Source organism: Pteronotus mesoamericanus, unplaced genomic scaffold, assembly GCF_021234165.1.
Source record: "Pteronotus mesoamericanus isolate MK-2021 breed Mesoamerican mustached bat unplaced genomic scaffold, CSHL_Meso_final contig_32, whole genome shotgun sequence".
Classification (NCBI taxonomy): Eukaryota; Metazoa; Chordata; class Mammalia; order Chiroptera; family Mormoopidae; genus Pteronotus; species Pteronotus mesoamericanus.
In genome coordinates, this window is record NW_026555134.1 from 11,770,388 (window position 1) to 11,790,794 (window position 20,407).

General features: G+C 34.1%; 1 protein-coding gene across 6 annotated transcripts in view; it reads left to right on the top strand.

The window, feature by feature from the left end:
- RAPGEF2 (Rap guanine nucleotide exchange factor 2) overlaps window positions 1–20,407 on the top strand; it is a 215,562-nt gene that overhangs the window by 163,594 nt on the left and 31,561 nt on the right. For all 6 annotated transcript variants that reach the window (XM_054576101.1, XM_054576099.1, XM_054576102.1 and 3 more), the window contains 4 exons: window positions 3,755–3,886; window positions 11,984–12,161; window positions 17,807–17,943; window positions 18,576–18,734. In XM_054576101.1, coding sequence (XP_054432076.1) covers window positions 3,755–3,886; window positions 11,984–12,161; window positions 17,807–17,943; window positions 18,576–18,734 — 606 coding nt within the window. The remainder of the gene's footprint in view (window positions 1–3,754; window positions 3,887–11,983; window positions 12,162–17,806; window positions 17,944–18,575; window positions 18,735–20,407) is intronic.

Genomic DNA, 20,407 nt, shown 5'->3' on the forward strand with positions numbered 1-20,407 from the left:
TAAACTATGACTTAGTCATTTGCCAAACAGTAATTTATTATAGTTGTAATTCACAAGTACTGTATTGTTAGAATCTAGGTTGCTTTATCCAGAAAAGTTTGGGCAGTAATATATTCATATAATCAAATATTAAAATAAAAATATTTAAGAAAAAGATGAGGTTCTTTGTCTGTGGAATATATTGGTGTTAAGATCGAAATGTATAAAATGTATTAATTTTTAAAATTATTTAATTTTATTTAGTTAATTGCTGTATATAGTACCAGTTTCAAGATTTTTTCCTATTTTTTAACAGAATTATTGTTATAAATGCTGTCTAGAGTCAGATAATTCATAACCCATTTTATTTTATTTATTCATTTTTTTTAAGGTTTTGTTTGTATATTTTTAGAGAGAGGAAACAGGAATGAGAAAGAGAGGCAGAGAAACATCAGTGTGTGGTTGCCTCTTGCGCGCCCCCCACTAGGGACTGGCCCACAACCCAGGCATGTGCCCTCACTGGGAACTGAACTGGTGACCCTTTGGTTTGCAGGCCGGCACTCAGTCCACTGAGCCACACCAGCCAGGGCCATAGCCCCATTTTAATATGAAATTTGATAGCATACTGATGGTAATTTAAAGAGGCACTGCATCAAACCTGGAAAAGTTTGGAATAAATAAATCTTGTTGTCTTTGGCATGTCGTGCTCGCACTTCTGGTATATTTACTAAGACTATGAGTTACTGTCTTCTTAGGGGTTTTGTGTTACCCTGTTGCCCTCAGGTTTAAACATGGGTGCCTGTGCCACTGTTTGGCCCTGACTCCCAGTCCCTGTATAGTTCATTTGTTTCCTGAACCCATTTCTCCTAGGCATGGGCTCAGGCTCTATTCTAATAGAGTTTTGTGGCTGGCCCAAGTCAGTGCATTTTGCACTCTTTTTCCCTTATGGGAACAGCTTCCAAAATTTCTCCCAAACCATCACCTTGGCCGATGTCTACTGTGAGTGAAATTTAACCATGATACAGTTATCCCAATTTATGGGAAAATTTTTAAAGCTTTTGTAAACATAGCATCTACTTACTCTAAGTTTAATATAACATTATTTCATGCTCTTTTGCAAGGAACATAGGGGGTGCTGAGGAGATATCTGTGTTTGAAAAACTGATTTATTTTTCTATTATGCATAAAACCTATTTCAGTGATTTTTGTACAGAAGTTACAATGGGAATAGGGAATGTCTTATTCACCTTGATATTCCCTGTCCATAACACAGAGTCTAACATAGCAGGTACTCAATAAATATTTATAAAATTAGAATTGAATTCTTAAGAGTGAAAACATTTCTTTCCTTTTAAATAGCCTTTATAGTGTTAAGCTATTTGTGACTGCAAGTAGACATAGATGAATATATTGTGGTTTAAATAAAAAAGCTTAATCTGTGTCTATTAGATTTAGAGTTCTTATGACTCCTATTGCTTTTCACACAGTGAATTCTTGGTCAGGAAAGATGACCAACTGATGGGTACTTAAGAGAAGTGTCCTATGTGGCTTAAATAAGTCATTTTTTAGTGAGTAAAAATCCATTAGGTAGTTATATCTGCATTTGATATATTTAAGTTAATTTTTAAAAATCATACTATGTGGTACATGTCAACCCAAGTCATGTCTATAAAAGATAATCAATAGAAATCAGTTTGTTGTTCTGGAATTGCACGTATTGATTGATGCCTTTTAAAATCATTGAGCCGTTGAGTAATGTTTCCCCAGCTGCCTTTGAGGCGAATGACTGAATTAAATGGAAATGTGGCTAGGATGATGAAGGCTTTTTGTCCTGGCTTTGAACACATTATTTTAATATCTGATATTTATTACTGAAGTACATATAAAATCATAGTCATTAATGCATCTCTGCAAAGTTCTGTCTTCAAGTATTCCTGAAGAAATCCTGTAACTATTTCATAATCCCACATTGTGAATAAAACATATATAAATTCTTAATTTAGAGGTATTTGTCCATTCCTTATAAGAAAATTGTTATTCTCCCAAATTTTACCTAACATTTTAACAATGTCTTTAATTAAAAAAAATACACTCAGTATATACATCATGCTTATAATGATTTCACACATTTGAATAAGCATCTCACTTCTCTGAGCTCCTCCAACATATGTTTTTATCCATTACGTGGCATATCATCATATGTCCCCTAATAGATTCATATTAAACTCTTTCCCTTGGATACCTTGTGTCTCATGAAGTTAAAGAAGTACTTCTGTACAGATTATATTAACTAAGTATTATGATCTGCTTCTTGAGTGAGGTCTGAATGATTGTGGGATGTAAATACATTTGCTTCTTTTGCTGGGACTTCAGAGGTGTCAAAACCTGTTGGTCATTGTCATAAATCTACATCTCCCCGCCTCCCTTGTGAGGCTTGTTCTAAACTGTGGAATGGCATCTTGTTTTTAAAGGTCAGAAGAAAAGAAGGGAATGTTGCTAACATAAAATCTTAAGTTTTAACAATTAGTTTATATATTTATTATTAGTCAACAGCTGAAAAGGACCAATATGCAGGCAGGAAAGAGCATGTTAATCAGGATTGCATGATGTTAGTTAGCATCTATTTTGAAATGTCATGTGAATTATTGGCCAGTAGTGTTACAAGTGTGATAATATAGATAGCATCTTTTTTTAATTCAAAAGGATTAATAATCACTTTTAAGAGCACAAGAATCTTAAGGGCAGTAGTTTCTTGCCATCATTCACTGACTAGCACATAGTAGGAGAAAAAGGGCTCAGTAAATACTTGCTCATTAAACGAATGTATGAATGCTTCCCTTTTTAAATTTTTTTTAAATTTATTGCTTTCAGAGAGAGAGAGAGAGAGAGAGAGAGAGAGTGAGGAGGAGGGAGAGAGAGATTTGTTGTTCCACGTAATTCTGCATTCATTGTTTGAATCTCCTATGTGCCCTGACCAGAGATCACACCTGCAACTCTGGCATATCAAAGACAATGCTCTTACCAACTGAGCTACCTGGCCAGGGCTGAATCCCTCCCTTTTCAGTGCCTTTTCTCAGCTATATGTGAAAGTGGTGGAAGCACTTAGAGGATAGGATGCTTAGTACATCTGCCCAATAGAGGTTATAATTATTCAGGGTTAAACTTGAACAAGTAGAAATTTGTGTATGTGAATAGACAAGTCAATGTTGTCCATAACTTTCTGAATTCTAAGTTCTTTGAGAGCATTCTTTTCTGTTTTCTCCATAGAGCCTAGCATAGTTACTTGTGTATACCATGCTTCATCAGTTCCCAGATACTCATTTTTAAAAATAATCTTTAAATGTGTTTTGGCAATTATAAAAAACCTTAAATCTGTTTTCTTATTTAAACTGTTTCTTGTCACAATGTTGCATTTGTGATAGCTAACAAGTAGTAGTAGGCTAATTTACTCATTGGTGTGTAATTTGAAAATTTTAGCTCATTGAATTAAATGCTTACCCAAGTTAACCTTAACTGCCAAACAAACCTGTTTACACATTGAATTTGGTATTATATGAGGTTTATTGAGTGCCCATACACTTAAAAGTTTATTTTGTGATTTTTGGTAAATGGGACAGTCTTTAGTAATTTCTGAATTTAAAAAAAGAAATGAAGGATCTTTCCTAATAACATGCTTGCCCAAATGATGTGGAGTAGAGTATAATATAATTCTTAAATGTCTTGTTGAAGTTCTTGATTCAAATTGTAATCCTAGTTTTTCCTGCTCCTTCCGTAGCTTCCTGCAGATTTCACAAAACTACACCTTACTGATAGTCTCCATCCACAGGTGACCCACGTTTCTTCTAGCCACTCAGGATGTAGTATCACTAGTGATTCTGGAAGCAGCAGTCTTTCTGATATCTACCAGGTAAGAAGGTGTTTTATGTGTCATTTGCTTTATTTTCTTGCATTCTAAGGAGTTTTATGATTATTTATTGATAGAACCTATAAAGTAATTATATGTGCATTCACAGACATAAAATGTTAATGTTTATGCTTCACACAACATAAATGTTGTAGTTAGTTTTAGGAAATAGCACATAATTGGAATTGCCTCTGCTATTATCAGTTATCAGAATTTTTAATAGAATGGTTACAATGGAAAAGTTTCTCTTGACTTTATATTATTATTTTGAGTATAATGTATCAGGTTTATGACTTTTTATACCAAAACTGTAGGGGGAAACTGCAAAACTATGCTTTTATAATAAGGTTTAAGGAAAAAAAGTTTCGAGTATGACAAAAGGAAGAGATTAAGATTGGATCTTTTTTTCTTATATTTTTTATTATTGATAGACTTAGCTATGTGTGTAAAATAAATTTTTATGATACTGATGAATGGAAAAGAAACTAGAACTATGGAATTCAAGAAAAATGTTTTAAAAGCAAAATAATTTTAATTTTATTGTTAATGAGTAATTTATTAAGTGAGAAAATGCAAATTTAAGAAAAGCCACTAAAATGCCCACACAAGAAGGTCCTTTGAGGGGTCTTTTATTATATATTACTAATGTGGGATTTTTGCATGATTTCAAACAAAGAAAATGTAATACATACTTTACAAAGTGTGATTCTTGGCTTCTTAGGAATTGTGGTATAAGACAATGATAAAGTACATTTCCTTAGAAACATAGTCTTAGGGTCATTGATAAATTTAAGCAGTGATAAGTTTCTATGTGAAAAAAAAATACTAGAAGTACTAAACATTTAAAATACCATTAGGGCAAAACCTATTTAAGTTCTAAGTTGAATAGATATTAGAAAATTAATATGCTTTTAGTTACATACTTTTTTATAATTCCAGGGTATTATGGAAAGCACACTAATGATTGATAGCCACAAATGCAACTTTTTGCAGATTCTTAACTGATTAAGAATTTCCCTCTTATTTTGCAGTAAGAGATATAGCTAATGTGGCTTTTGAAAGTAACTTTTCAAATTTCTACTTTGATGAATTAAGTGTTAATTGTATTTACATCTTTAGAAAGTAATTCCATTTTCAAATGGAATTTGCCTATTTTTAGAAGTTGCTATTTTTTTAACATTTATTCAAGAGTATCATTTATAGTAGGACCATGAACAGTGTAAGTAAAAGCTGTGCTTCAGTTTATATTAACTGAAACACCATGATAGAACCTGTGTCTTGTAAACTTTGAGGTGATTGTATACATTTTAAGTATCTATAGTGGGAATACAGCTTGAGGTTATAGAAGTTACCACTGCTTTCTTCAAATATATACTGTATATATTTGACCTGACTGTAAATTTGTAAGAATGCAGTAAGTTGTTTATATAATTTATTGAGGCATATTCAGAGGGGAATTGCTTCCTTTGTGTGCCGTCACCTTGAGGAGGCTGGGTAAGCTCATGAGGAAAATCTTGATGGTGCTTCTGCCGTCCTCAGCGACCATCAGAATGTCTGGGGATCCAGAATGTGGGTTAGAATTTCAAGTTGCTCTGATGTGGGTGGAGCTTGCAGCCTGCACTTGGGCTTTATCTTGGCGTGTGGATGGGAAAGAGATTCACTGTGTATTTTGATTCATTTTAGTTGAGTTTCAAGGCTGTTTATTTCAAACTTGATGGCAGGCATGTAGCCTATCCCTAGGTTATATATCCTTCATAGGGATATAAATTCATAGATGTACAAAGATAATTGGCTATTCACAACAAAAGAAGATCCCCAATATATTCTTCATCTGATCAAAGTCAGTGAGAAGAAACCTAACAGATGTATCTGGTTTAGTAACGAATCTTGTATGTGAATTCTCTACTTCTTTCAAGGCTGTTTATTTCAAACTTGATGGCAGGCATGTAGCCTATCCCTAGGTTATATATCCTTCATAGGGATATAAATTCATAGATGTAACAAAGGATTTAGTTATTGGCTATTCACAACTTAACATTTAGTAGAGATCCCCAATATATTGGATCTGTCATCTTGAAATCAGAGAGTCTTAAGGTGAGAAGAAACCTAACAGATGTATCTGGTTTAGTAACGAATCTTGTATGTGAATTCTCTACTTCTTTCCTATCAATCAAGCATCCAGTTTCTTCTTGAACAATTCTAGGAATGGGCAGCTATCTCTCATGGCAGCCCAATTAATCTTTGTGCAGTTCCGACTTAGGAGAAAGCTGTCACATTGAAGTGAGTATAGATGCTCATCAGATGGACACAGAGGGGTTGAAATTGAATGCTGTGTACAAGAGAGAAAAGGGTAGAATAATTTTTCTGAGAGGTTGGGAGGAAAGGAATTCAAGAGCAAAGTGGAATGATTGGCTTTAAGAAAAGAATCCCTCCTTTGTTTTAACAGGGACACACTGTGATGGGTTCAGAAATAGGGAGTTTGGGAGAAGGAGTTTCTATCTGGTGACTTCTATATTACTCTCTGAAGAGTTGAGTTCGTTTGTTGAGAGTGAAAGGATTGACTGGTAGAGAGTTTTAAGGAGAGAGAAGTTTTGAAATGGTAGTTTCAGAGAGCAAGAAAGCAAATTGGCCAGAGCAGTGTGCTCAGTTGGGTTGGCGCCCTCAGACACGGAGTGATTTCCCTCTGCCCTTTTAAGTAAGTTTCTTTGCACAAAGAAAGCAAAGATTTGTTTTCACTCAGGACTGAAGTTTTGTTACTGACTATAATATAAAAATGGATAGAGCAATATGCCAGGCTTTTTCTAACTGCAGGCCTTTGTTTTTGCATACTTTCTGCCTGGATGTTTTCTCCTAACATGATTCCTTTTCTTTCCTGTCTTTCTTTTCCCAGTACGATCTTCCCAGCAAGTTCTTTAAAGTTCATTTTTATTGTTGTCACTATTACAGATGTTCCACATATAACCCACCTTTGCCCACCTTCACACAGTTCCCGCCCCACTTCCCTCTGGCCATCACCACAAGGTCGTCTGTGTTTGGGTTGTGCATATATAGTCTTTGGCTAATCCCATCACCTTCTTTTAATTTTCCTCTAAAAAGTAGGTCCTACATTTTGATTCCTTCCTTTTATTTATTCTTAGAGAGAGGGAAAGGGAGGGAGAAAGAGAGGAAGGGGAACATTGATGTATAGAGAAAACATTGATTGGTTGCCTCTTACATCCACCCTGACCAGGGACCTGGCCTGCAATCCAGGCATGTGCCCTGACCGAGAATTGAACAGATGACCTTTTGCTTTGTGGGATGATGCCCAGGCTACCGAGCTACACCAGTCAGGGTGTGACTAGTCCTTTTGTTTAGATTTTTAACTATTACTTCCTGTGTTCTCTCTGCTGACTAGAACGACAGGCCTCAAAAGCCAGGGAACTTTTTTTGTCTTATCTCTGTTTTCTCTCCAGAGCCTAGTATACTGCCATAAAATCATAGGCATGCAGTACAGGTGTGTTTAATGAATGTGATTGAAATATTAGACTAGGAAATATTAGCTGGAGGGTGAAAGCTAGATAGAGTCCAGGAAGTAATAGAGTCATGAAAACTGAAGATCATGCTTTAGTTGAGGCAGGGGGAAAAGTTACTTTGAAAGCAGATAGAAGATGGAAGCAAGCAAAAAAAAAAAAGTAGGAGGCAGGCCCTCACGGGTGTGGCTCAGTGGGTTGGGCATCGTCCCACAAACTGAAAGGTCGCCGTTTTGATTCTCGGTCAGGGCACATGCGTTGGTTGCAGGCCAGATCCCCAGTTGGGGGTGTGCAAGAGGCAACTGATTGATATTTCTTTCCCTCTCTTTCTCCCTCCTTTCTCTTCTCTCTAAAAATAAGTAAATAAAATCTTTTTTAGTAGGAGGTTGTTGGTGATAGAAAGCAGAATGGCTAAGTTGGTGATATGAGACAATGCAATTTCTAGCCATGATAAGGTCCTAGCTGAATGGTGTAATTAGCAGAACAGTGGCTAAGTGGACTGGAAATAGTTGTACAAAAATAGATCAGTAGAACAGAGAGTTCAAACAAAATGGAACTCAGTATGTACGGATGTAGTGTGTACTAGAGGAAACCTCACAGATCAATGAAAAAAAGTGATGGTTTATTCAATAAATGCTCTTTGGGGTAGGGGAATCATTTTATAGTCTTACTTTATATAATTAAGATTAAATTGCAAGCATTAGCAAACTCTTAACGGCATAGTGAATGATCAAAAAATTAATAATTAAAAGATCAATTGAGACATTTAAAGTCAATATAATTCACTTATGCAAATTAATAAAAATACTCAGCTCATATTATAACAGTATTTAAAGGGCAAGAGTAGGTAATTTTCAGAAGAGAACCTGCAAATATCTATACTTTAAAATATTTAAGACATTAATAATTGAGTATATGAGGATTTTAATATGAAACTTTTATTCTGTCAAATTAGCACAGACTTTCTTATGAATATTTATACATAGGTACTCTTATACCTATTAGGACTGTTAATTTTTGGAAAGAAATCTAACAATCTACATGAAGAGCTTTAAAGAACTGTTCCTTTCTTTTAAGCATATACATATTTTTAAAGCCTATGTTGAAATTAAAACATTGATAATACAAAATTAGGAACAGCAAAAATTATGAAACACAAACTAGACTTGATGCAGGCATATTACACTTATGTTGAAGTATATTTTCATACCTTCTACAAATATGGCTTTGACTGCAGTTCCTACTCAATGTGTTCTCTCAGTTAAATTTTTAATTAAATTTATTGGGGGTGACATTGATTAACAGGATCATATAGATTCCCAGTATATATTTCTATGATGCATGTTCTGTATATTGCAATGTACATATCAAAGTCAAATCATCAGTTAAATTAGCATCAGCACTAGCATTCAGTATAACTTTCTAGCCTAAATTTATGTCTAGCCTATATTTAGGTATTATTTGAGTTAAATATGTATGTTTGAAATTCTGCACAAATTTTATTTACGTCAAAAATACTATTAAGCTCTTTACCATGGGGATATATGTAGGTTATTAAATAAGCAGAAGGGTTTTTTTGTAACTGATTTTTAAGTACTTAAAAAACATGTATAGTAATTATTTTTATTTTAGTAAAATTAACACTTTATTAGAACTTTGTATTTAATATTTCTTCAGTTCTTTTTCTTAATAACTTTTAAAAATGCAAAATAAGCTAGCTAATAGATGTAGTCCCTTTTAAAAAATCATAGAGCTTTCAGCATTGATCTGAGAATATTAACAGGTTTTTTGAGACTTGACTATAGCTATAATATGCATTTAAATCTATGTTAGGTTATAAATGTGGAAGATAAATTAATTTAGGACAGAAGTTATTTGCCTAACTAAAATATATAAGCCTTTCTTCTTAGATTTCTCCTGAGACAAATCTAATCAGATACCTTTTATATATTATGTGTTTGTATGCATATCATTATTTGAAATAAAAGACCTTCAAGACTAGTATGAATCTTAGTAATATAGTTTGGAGGGAGCTAAAAATTAGCAAGTGTTTTGTGTTTATATGCAAATACATATTTTAAAACATTTTACCTGTATATTTTATGACTTAGTGAAGCAAGAAAACATTTCATTGCTCTATTATATTTTAACTATTTTCTTTATGAAGACAGTCTTTTGAGAAAACTGAGCAGAATATTATAATACAAAGAATTTAGTAGTTTGTATCAGTCAGACCAGATTTTGAGTCCCAGCACAATCTCTGGGTTTTATTTTGTTTTATTTACATTGAACAATTATTTAATTTCCCTTATTGTTTTCTCATCTAAAAAATAATGGTAATCTAATTTGCTTAATTGATATGAAGGTTATCATTTACTAAAAGCATCAAATATAGTGCTAGATACATGGTAGTCATTCAATATAGGATCACTGTTTTTATAATTATTTTATATAGTTACTTACATTTAATTTATGAGCCACTTAGCCAGAATTTTATGGGTGCAGTTAGCCTGAGAGAAATTTTTTCATAGTATATTAGGGGTTGGGGTTTTAACAGAGCGTTGTTTTTTTGACAGATCTGCTGATGTGAATTGTGTGTGGGTCTCATAGCAGCGATGGGGAAAGGGAAAGGTGTGCAAGCACTGAAATGAAAAATGTGTCTCCTTGAGGGAGGAGCTGTTGATGCAGCTTTTGTAATTGGCTTTCTCTTCACTATTTGATCCAAGAAGAGTCCTATGAATGGCAGATTACTGATAATAAAGTTGGTTTCATAGAGGTTCAGGGACCTTGTTAAAGTCACATAGTGAATGGTAGAGCTGAGATTTGAACAATTAAACTCTGAGTTAGTGGGTTCGTGCAGCAAAAATAAATTTCCACACTAGGTTCCAGGCATTCCTTTTAAGTTGAATTCCCTTCTGTAGACCAGTTGCTGTTCATTAAACTTTAACTTCACTCTGTCTTCAGACATCTCATTGCTTATGAGAAAGTGATATTATTCCTAAGAAGTTATTGTTTTATTTCAAACATATTACTAAAAGGAATTCTGTAGTATTTTATAATAAAAATATATGTATTTAAATAAAAATAGCCTAAGTTACTGTTTTAGTGAATGTTATTTTATGAATAGTTTCTTAAAGATTGGAGTACACATAATAGAAAACAACTAATGATCATTTACACAAATGGAGTAGAAGTTTTAATTTTGGAGCGATTAATCCAATTCACATTTGAAAGTATTTTTGATTCTATTTAAGACAAATATAATTCAGGTAAATTATAGTAATGATTTCATTGAGATGATATTAATATATTTTTTATCTCTTATCATATGTTAGATGTTTACAAATCAAAGGAAAACCTTAACTTGCATAACTATATTATTTAAAAGCATTTTCTGTCTTCAGGAGTGTCTCTTCTTCACTCCGGGCTAATATTAAAGAATGTGTATGTGGAAGACTGATTGTAAACTTGAAAATACAAGGTGATGAATGATCATCTTTGATGTAAAGATGAAACAAGTGAAAATGTAATCAGTACAAGCATTAGCAAATTGTCACATTTCTAGACTTCAGAAATAAGGTGCCAATAACAGCAATGTTGGCCTAGTTTCTCTGATCACAGCCTTGGCATACTACATCACATCAAGTTCTACTTCAGTTTCATTCTAGCGTTGAGAGACAATTCTGTGAATTCTGAACTTCAGTAGGCACTGTGTTTCTGAGCGTGCCACAGCTGATGCTCTCTACCTTGGCCACAGGGCCTCATTGCTCTCCTGGCGGGAGCACCCCTGCTCCTGAAGGCATTTATTAAGTAGTATTTACTAAGGCCTTGTTTAGAGAGCTGTTGTAGACATTAGGTTTTCTGTTTTTAATTATTCTATCTTAAGTAGGTATTCTGTCTTCATTATTTTTCATCTTAGGTTTTTCTTAGAATGTACATGTTTTAGTTCAGGAACTGGTACCTAACAAACCAAAAATGTGATTAAAATTCTTCTGTTAAACTTTAGAAAATATTAACATGACCTTAAGCTATTCTCTTTTTTAAAATATAGAGTAAAAGATTAACTATCTTTTTCTTTTTTATTTTACTGTTTTAAATGCCATATGATAGCTTAGATAGGAAATAAAACATATTGAGATAAAGTCATTAACCCTAACTAAAAATTTAATGGGAAATAAAATCACTCATTTTGTTGAAGTAATTATTTTACATAGTGCCTGGTACATAAACATTTGTTGGTGTTGAATATACGTAACTTTGTTACAGAAAATTGATATAATAAAAAAATAAAATTTTAAACTAAATTTGTTCTTATTTCTTTTGGGTACAAAAGATTTACTTAAAACAGTTTAAAAATTGTTTTGCGTAGACAGGAAACAGTACAGTGATTACCAGAGGGACGGGGGTGGGAGTGTAGAAGAGGATAACGAGGCGCAGGTGGTGATGGAAGGAGGCTTGACTTGGGTGGTGAACACACGATACAATATGCCGATGATGTGTTACAGAGTTGTACACCTGAAACCTCTATAATTCTATTAATCGATGTCACCCCAGTAAATCCAATTAAAATTTTGTTTTGGTCTGTTTTAAGGCCACAGAAAGTGAGGCTGGTGATATGGACCTGAGTGGGTTGCCAGAAACAGCAGTGGACTCTGAGGACGACGATGACGAAGAAGATATTGAGAGAGCGTCGGACCCTCTGATGAGCAGGGACATCGTGCGGGACTGCCTGGAGAAGGACCCGATTGACCGGACGGATGATGACATTGGTAAGTTTTGACGAGAAATGAATCTAAGAGCAATTTCAACTATTTAGAAGTAAAATTTCCTGATATAGTAACAGAGCCCAGGAATAGGAGGCTTTAAAAGTATTAATTTATAAATTTCCCTTTTGTAAATCGTAGCATTTGTTGAATTTTTTTTAAATCAGTTTTACTCAGTATCTTTAAAGAGTCTATGGATAAAACTTTTCTAATAAAAAACCTTTTCATATGAGTCTTCTCTTAGCTTACTTTATGACCAAAAAAATATAAAAGTAGCCTTCTATATAATATTACTTCAACTAATTTTCCAGTGAGCACTATTCCCATTAAGCTCATGTTTTCTGTCTGTGTTAGTCACGTGGCACTTGGTAAAACTGTCACGTGATGCCTTTACTTCTGCTCTACTTCCACATGAAGATAAGACTTGAGTCGAAGAAGACAGCAGAATATCAAGTTAGCAGCCTATGAGCCGTGGAAGTTGAGTCATTTTTAAGTGCACCCTACCTAAGATTAGAAAGCTAAGTGGCTTTATGTCTGCTTTCCCTTTCCTTGAGGTCCCCTTTACCCACCTTTCCCATCAGAGCAAGGGTTGATTGTGCAATAATGATTTAGTGTTTGAGTGCACCTTCTGCACCCTGGCTTCCTCAGAACACTGCGAGTGAGGGCAACTCCTATTAAGAGTCTCCTCTCCACCACAGGTCTGGAATCTGGAATCTCACTTACCAGAGCCTGGATTACCTGTTCTGCCATTCCCCCAACTCATTTGGGGCCATTATGTATTTGAAGAGAAATTCAAGGAGTTGAACCTGTTGAGATTGGATATAGGACAATATGGGCGTAATTATGTTGTGTGTGTGTTTGAGGGAGACAAACATATATGAAGAAAAGCTTTTATCATCTAAGCTATATGCATACAAGGGTGCTAGGAAATTAAGGATGAAGATGCAAAACCTGGGATTAGATATTAAAATATAATAAAGCCATTTATAGGAATTGCCAGCTATTTATAGATGAGTATCATGTGATGATAACCATTCAAAAATTCGATTGCGCACCTTCTGTGTGTATCTGGAGCCATTTTCCTAGGTCCTGACATCTCAGTGGGGAAGAAGACAGCTAGGTCCTTGCTCTATTGCAGTCTCAAGAAAAAAAGTGGGATTGGGGGGTGTTGGAGGTTTGAGAGTAGAATGAACAGGAGCCTTTTTCAGTAATCCCCCTTCAAAGAGCTCAGAACTGAAGGAAGTGAGCCAGAGGAGGCAGCTGTGCCTATAGCCTCTACCACAGAAATGCTTCTGCATTAACCTTTTCTGGACAGTTATCCTCTAGATCTCTGCTGGAGTAAGGGATTTAACTGCTTCTCAAATATGCGTCTCCAGTTCCTCCTTATTTCCTTATAGCCCATTTCCTTCTCCACCTCCACTGCCCCTGTTTCCAAAGGTGCTGGTAGTTCCTAAGTCTCTTAAGGGGTCTGTAACGCAAGTTGTTTTACCCCTTGCAAACATAGGGCTTTGCTTTGTTTGTCTGAAACCACACATTCATCTGATGTCCAGTGTCCGAAGTAGCATTTCAGTCTTGTATTCTCTCTGTCTTTGCCAATTTCTTTTTTTAAATCACTTTATTATAGTTTTAAAGAGAATGAAATTGAAGTGTGTTCAATTTGCCATTTTAATCCAGAATCATTGCTCATAGCATTTTTAAAAATAAAATTGAACACTGCTTATGAACAGATTGATGTGAAAGTTATCCTTTTGTGACCTAATATACCTTCTCTTTTGAATATGTTCATTTTAGTATAGTTATGGAAGAAAATGATGATTGTCATTCCTAAAAATGTAAGACTTTCACTTTATATCTGGGGGTTTTCTCCTAACATTTCTGAAAAGTTAAAAACTATGCTGATTCCTGCAAAATAATGCAAAGCTAACTTTTTTGTTAAATGTACTTGTCCATATAGTCTCTACAGTGCATAACATTTCCTTGAATACCAATTCTCTTGCAAGCAGCAATGATTCTGATTCAAATATACTTTTATTTAAAATACTAAACCATTGTCATTAAAGATTAGGCCTAATGAGTGTTGATTGGTCTACATGATATCTCAGATCTTACATTCTATCTCCCCAAAATAAAACGCGTGAGAACTCTTTAGCTATTACTTTTGCCATTACTCTTGTTAAATCTAACTCACCCTCCAGTATTTAGCTAAAACAGACATCTTTCACATGAACTGCCAACATCTGTATAATTGATGTTTTCTTGAGATGCCTCCTTCTAACCACGTTCATCTACATTGACGCATAAAAGAAGGGATGATAGGTGTTCAGGGTGGCAAGAAATGGAGCCAAATGGAATTGCTTATATTTTATCATATTTTAAAAACTGGAGGAATTAAAAATTTAGAGGGGTCCCTAGACTGTTTGGTGTACCTTCATTTCATTACTTTGAAGGAAGGGACTTTTTTCAGTTTTGGTCACCAGCTCATAATTTGTGGGTAGCCAGTTATTGAATGGCTGTTAATTTTAATTTTTTTGTTTTGAGGCCTTGACACTTGAAGATAGAGAACCACTTTGATCCCTTTTAAAGAGTTTCTTTTTCCCCCTTCATGTGCCACCAAAAAACTCTACAAGTTTTTTAAGAGGTATATTATTTAAGAAATATGGATTTCTTACTATGATTTCTTACATAAAATTAAACAAAAGCAAATAGGGTAAGCCAACTTTCTGAATTGACTTCAGTTTCTGGTCTATAATCTAATTATTTGATTTTCCATTGTGTCACATTTACTGGAAAAAAATTTTTTTAAATGTCTGGTATTTTTCATAAACAATATTCCTTTCCAAACAGAATAAGATAGAGGTCACTTTAACATATTATTGTAATAGATCCTTCTAAGCAATATAGAAGTAAAAAGATCTGCTTCCCCCATCGGTGGCTTTTTTTTCACATGTCCTAGGAACTACCTTATTATCTGCCCCAAACTCTCAATTTTTGGATGCACTAATCCCTTTAACTCCCTTTAATCCTTTTAATGTTACAGGTAAGAGCCCTGTAACATTATCAGAGTTTATGTTGAGACCTTCATGCCAAATGCTTCCACTTTATATCTTCTTTAAAAAGATATTGGTGGTAGAATTCTTTTTTTAACTGCTCTGAACCTCCAGTATAGTGAATAGTAGGATAGAAGTTATCAAAAAAACAGTGATGCCATTAGTAAATCTTCGAGAGTCTTAAAAACTCTTAGTTGCCATCTGGTTAACCATTTATTTATTTTTAGGTTTTAACTGAGACTGAAGAATTATATACATTTTCTATTATTAGACATTGTCTTTCTCCTTTATTATTTATCCTCATTATATGTGATACACAGATATTTTTCTATGCTGTTATTTTTTTTAGTGTTAGTCACTACTCATGTATCACAAATTGATTTTATGACCTACTTCATGGAGTAGAAATCTGCCAAAAAACAAGAAAAACATCAATGCAAGGCACTTGATTGTAGCAAGTATTAGTGAATGTATTTTATATTTCGTATTCATATACCTCACATTGTTCAGTCATATGTTAGTAATTTGACGTTTATTATTGTCTGAACATTATGTAAAATTGAAATATTTCTGACAACTTCCAGTCTCATATTTTTTTAAGACTATGAATTTTTGCTTGTTCAAAGACGCTGGGCTATTACTGGGGGAGAAAAAAGAATAAAGTGTGCAGTCTGTAGGTAATATTTCAATACCTTATGACGCGGAGTGGGGGGCTGGTGATAGCTGAAGAAAGTGGAGGCTAGAAACAGTGAAGCTGTGAGGTGCTAGTCAGAGGACCACGACTTTTTCCTTTGCCTTTATGTTTCCAGTGAGAGGTCAGCGCGTTTGTAAAACAGTGACTCCTACTTCTCGTATGTAATAGATTTGGGTCATCTCTTGCGGTGGTTTTAAAATTGCTTTATTGCTGTCCCCGGGAATAAATATATTTTATGGTATAATAGAAGCACACATTTAGGACTCATTCTTTCTGTAAGTGATGTGCTTTGATACTCTTTTCTTATTTACTTATTTATTTGTTAATGCTGGATGCAACAGCAAACTGAATTCCTAACACATTAGTCAGAGTCAGGTCAAAGAACGCTGTCCTTTTGGACAGAGTCCCTGGGTACCACCTATCATTGTTATGCTCCTGACGACTGACCGAAGCCACCCTGTGTAATGAGAAGTCTTACATAGGAGGGATGACGTAGGGTCTAATCAGAGCAGACATTACCCAGCTGGACCAGAGAAAATCACCCAGTCTGACCTTCTGGAAATGCAATATACACTCATATGTATGTGTAATATACATTCATATATCGAACATGTTTTTCTATTCTACATTGTTTTTGCAATTAACAAACTATCCAACAGTATATAATTTGTCATAAATTTTAATAGCTAGAAGGAATGTGCATAGGGAGAGTTTCATTATGTGGTGACAAGAAAAATATAGTGGAATTTTTACTTAGCCAAAAGTTTGAAAGATATGAGTGTAGTAATAAAGACAGTAGTAGCAATTCTCATTTATTAAATATTTACTCCGTGCTAAGGACTTATTGTCTGTATTGCATTTGATCCTCACAAGTGTCCAATAAAGGTAAGTATGTTACTTTTTTACAAGTGAGGAAAAAACATGCCTTAAGGGAATTAATCAACTTCCCCAAAATAATATAACGAGTAAGTATTCAAATGAAGTCTGACACATGCCTTGTGCTCTTCCCCACTACCTGTGATGTCCAGCATGAGCCTTGGAGGCAGACAGTCCTGAATCATGTCACTGTCACCTCCTAATTATATGACTTTGAGTCTGTTTCCTCCCTGTGTAATGAAAAACATGTACCTCAAAGAGCCATGGTGAAGAGGGAGGAAAGAATGTAGTAAGTAATTAGTAAAGCTATCTAATAATAGAGAAAATTAAAAATAGAGACCCCAGGACTTGTAAAGACTGAGAAGGCATGCGTCTTGTCAACAGCTAGAGCTAGGCCAAAGTGTAAGTGCTTCTCCACAGCATCGCCAAAGGAGCAGTCAACCCTGTCTTTCTTTTTTGTCAGTCTGTGGGATAAGAAATAATAAATTAATTGTCTTTTGCATCTGTCATGTAATATAAAATTTTAATTCATTTTTCTGATCCATTGAAAATAATTCTTGGTTTCTAAATCCTGGACTATCTTTAGATTGAAGGTAGTTTTTTCTGCTCCCTGTTTTGGGCATCCACTTGGCACTGAATGGACCTGAATGGATTGGAATGGCTTTTGGAGAATACTCAGAGCTCTGTTTCATTTCAGCTTATCATTTCACACCTTAATAAGATCACAGCTCACTTTCAATCGAAATTTCTCATTTGAAGATTATTAATGTATTTATTCCCAATAGAATTTGAATTACAGTGTACACTGTTGCTCTGGAAACAACAAGGATATGTCACCATTTCCATAATAACAAAATTCTTTGTAGATCTGTGAGAAATCCAACTTGTACTGAAGACACTTAAATTATATTTTTCAATGGGTCGAATTATAGGGCCTTTAAAAATAAAAGAACCCTAGAGCATTCTTTTTGATTGCTTGTTTTTTTTTTTTAAAAAAAGTTGTAATTATTATAATGAATATGCTTGTTTTTCAGAACAACTCTTGGAATTTATGCACCAGTTGCCTGCTTTTGCCAATATGACAATGTCGGTAAGACGAGAACTCTGTGCTGTGATGGTATTTGCAGTGGTGGAAAGAGCTGGGACCATAGTGTTAAATGATGGTGAAGAGGTTAGTAAATATTTCTCCCACTTAAGAAGTTGCTATTTGGAGTTCTGTCAATATAGCAAATGAAGAAAAACCCAACTCTTACTTTTTCCCCTTAAAAACCAATATACAAGTTTAAATAAGTCAAGTATTTTGATACGCTCCTTATTATGTCAAAGTATTCCAAGTTCATATTTTATTTTCAGTTATTTAAAATACTTGAAAGACATTAATAGAGATATTTTGTGTTAACATTACAGATTTTATCATTTAAATGTTCTTAATAAAGTGTTTTTTGTCAGAAGAAACTGATACTCCTATTGAGGCAGTGGCGATCATTTCTTTAGTTTCCTGCTTATGTTTTAGGGAACAGAAAAGATTTTTTTCCCTCTGTCATTGTAGAGAAAAGTACCAAAAGTCAACTTAAGGGAGTGGAGTGACGTGTGCCCTGTGCTAGACATGAAAATATGTCGATACATGGCTGTGCTTCATTCCATGTTCTGTGAATTTGATAAACAGTCAACTTTATGTATTTCTTCCATTTCTTCCATTTTAAATTAAAGATCTGCTAAATCATTTGTAGGGACCATTCTAATGTTTACGGCTGCATGATCATGATGTTATTTTCTGCTTTGTCTTCATTTTCTGTGAATCAGCTGGATTCCTGGTCAGTGATTCTGAATGGTTCCGTAGAAGTGACTTACCCAGATGGAAAAGCAGAAATATTATGTATGGGAAATAGTTTTGGTGTCTCTCCTACCATGGACAAAGAATACATGAAAGGAGTAATGAGAACAAAGGTGGATGACTGCCAGGTATGTCATTAAAAATGTTTATTTTAAGTATGTTTTAATAAAGAACACCTATGTGCAGTTGTGGTAAGATTTTTCTATCTATATAAATAGATCATCTTTAAGATTTATAAGTAATATTTTAAAATAGAACTAATATTTTTAGTGTTTTTAGTGCTTTAATGTTATCACACCCCAGGAAATTAAAAAATAAATCTCCCTTAAAGTGATTTGAACTATACAAAACTAAATGTTCTGTAAATATGTTCCATTAAAAAATATTCTATAAATATGGTTTTTTAAAATTTCCATTAATAATTGATAATCTAGTCATCAAAATGAATGGGAGTAAAACTCCCATTGTAAAAAGAATTTCTGCCCTAACTGGCAAGGCTCAGTTAGCTTAGCATCTGGTTGAGCATCATCCCACAAAGCAAAAGGTGGCCGGCTTGGTTCCCAGTCGGTGCACATGCCTGGGTTGCAGGCCTGGCCTTTGGGACACGTGCGAGAGGCCAGCCGATCAGTGTGTCTCTTACACATCAATGTTTCTCTCCCTCCCTTCCCCTCTCTCTAAAATAAATAAATGAAGTATTTCAGAAAAGAAGAAGAAGTTAAAAGTGGATTAATAAAGATGATCTGATACCATTATGCAGTATTCTTACTTACATATATACAAGATAAGGAGTTACGTTTAGAAGTTATGAAAATTAATCAGTATGAATCAGCAGGAAAACTTACTAGTAAAAAAAATAATTGCTAATATAAAAAAGTACTTGAAATGTCAGTACTGATATTACGGTGTATTCATTATTTAAAAGCATTTAATTAAAGACTAAGATAAAATGTGAAGTTTAAATAGATTAATATAACCAGTAACCTCTATTTTAGTAAGAAGTAAATTTAAGATGCTTTTGTTACTATTTATAATTTCTTTTTTCTTCTTAAAAATTTACCTTTCAAAGGTAAAATATTTTAATATAAATAAAATGGAAGATTTGACTTCAACAAATTAGTGTTAAATCCTTGTCATATTTATTAGTCTGCAGTCTGAAATACCTCTGAATATACTTTATTCTAAAAGAACATCATTGAATTTTCATAGTGTCTGATAAGTGTTAAATAGTATTCATTAAGTGTTCACTTTAAGCTTTTTACTCACTAAAAGGAAAAATGACCGTGGCTATAAATAATATAATCTTACCAAGAGAATCAAAATAATGTTGGCAAATAATTCTTTCAGTGAATGCTGTAGAGGGGAAAAAAAAAAAGGCCATGAATTCAGTGTTCAGAGTATGTAATGGCAGAAAAGCATTCTAAATATAGTCACCTCTCAATTATTTTGAACAATATAGGAAAACAAAATGGTAGCTAAATCTTGAAGTCTTTATTTGACCTGGCAATGTGCATTTAAAAGCAACTATAAATGATACTTCAAAAATAACAAAGCCAAACTGTGTCAGAGCAAACTAGAAAATATAAATGTTTCTCCATCCTGTCATCTCTAACCTGTTCCTCCCTGAACCATTCTACATGTCCGCATTGCTAGAGCATGTGAGTCTGAGTCTCTGCCCTTAAAGGTCAAGTAGAGTTACTTTATTTCTGAGAATTCAGCTATTACATTAATACCTTTCAATTGGCCAAACCTTTTGTTAGAATTTTGTAATCATGGAAGTGAAATGATATGAGTCACAGAAATG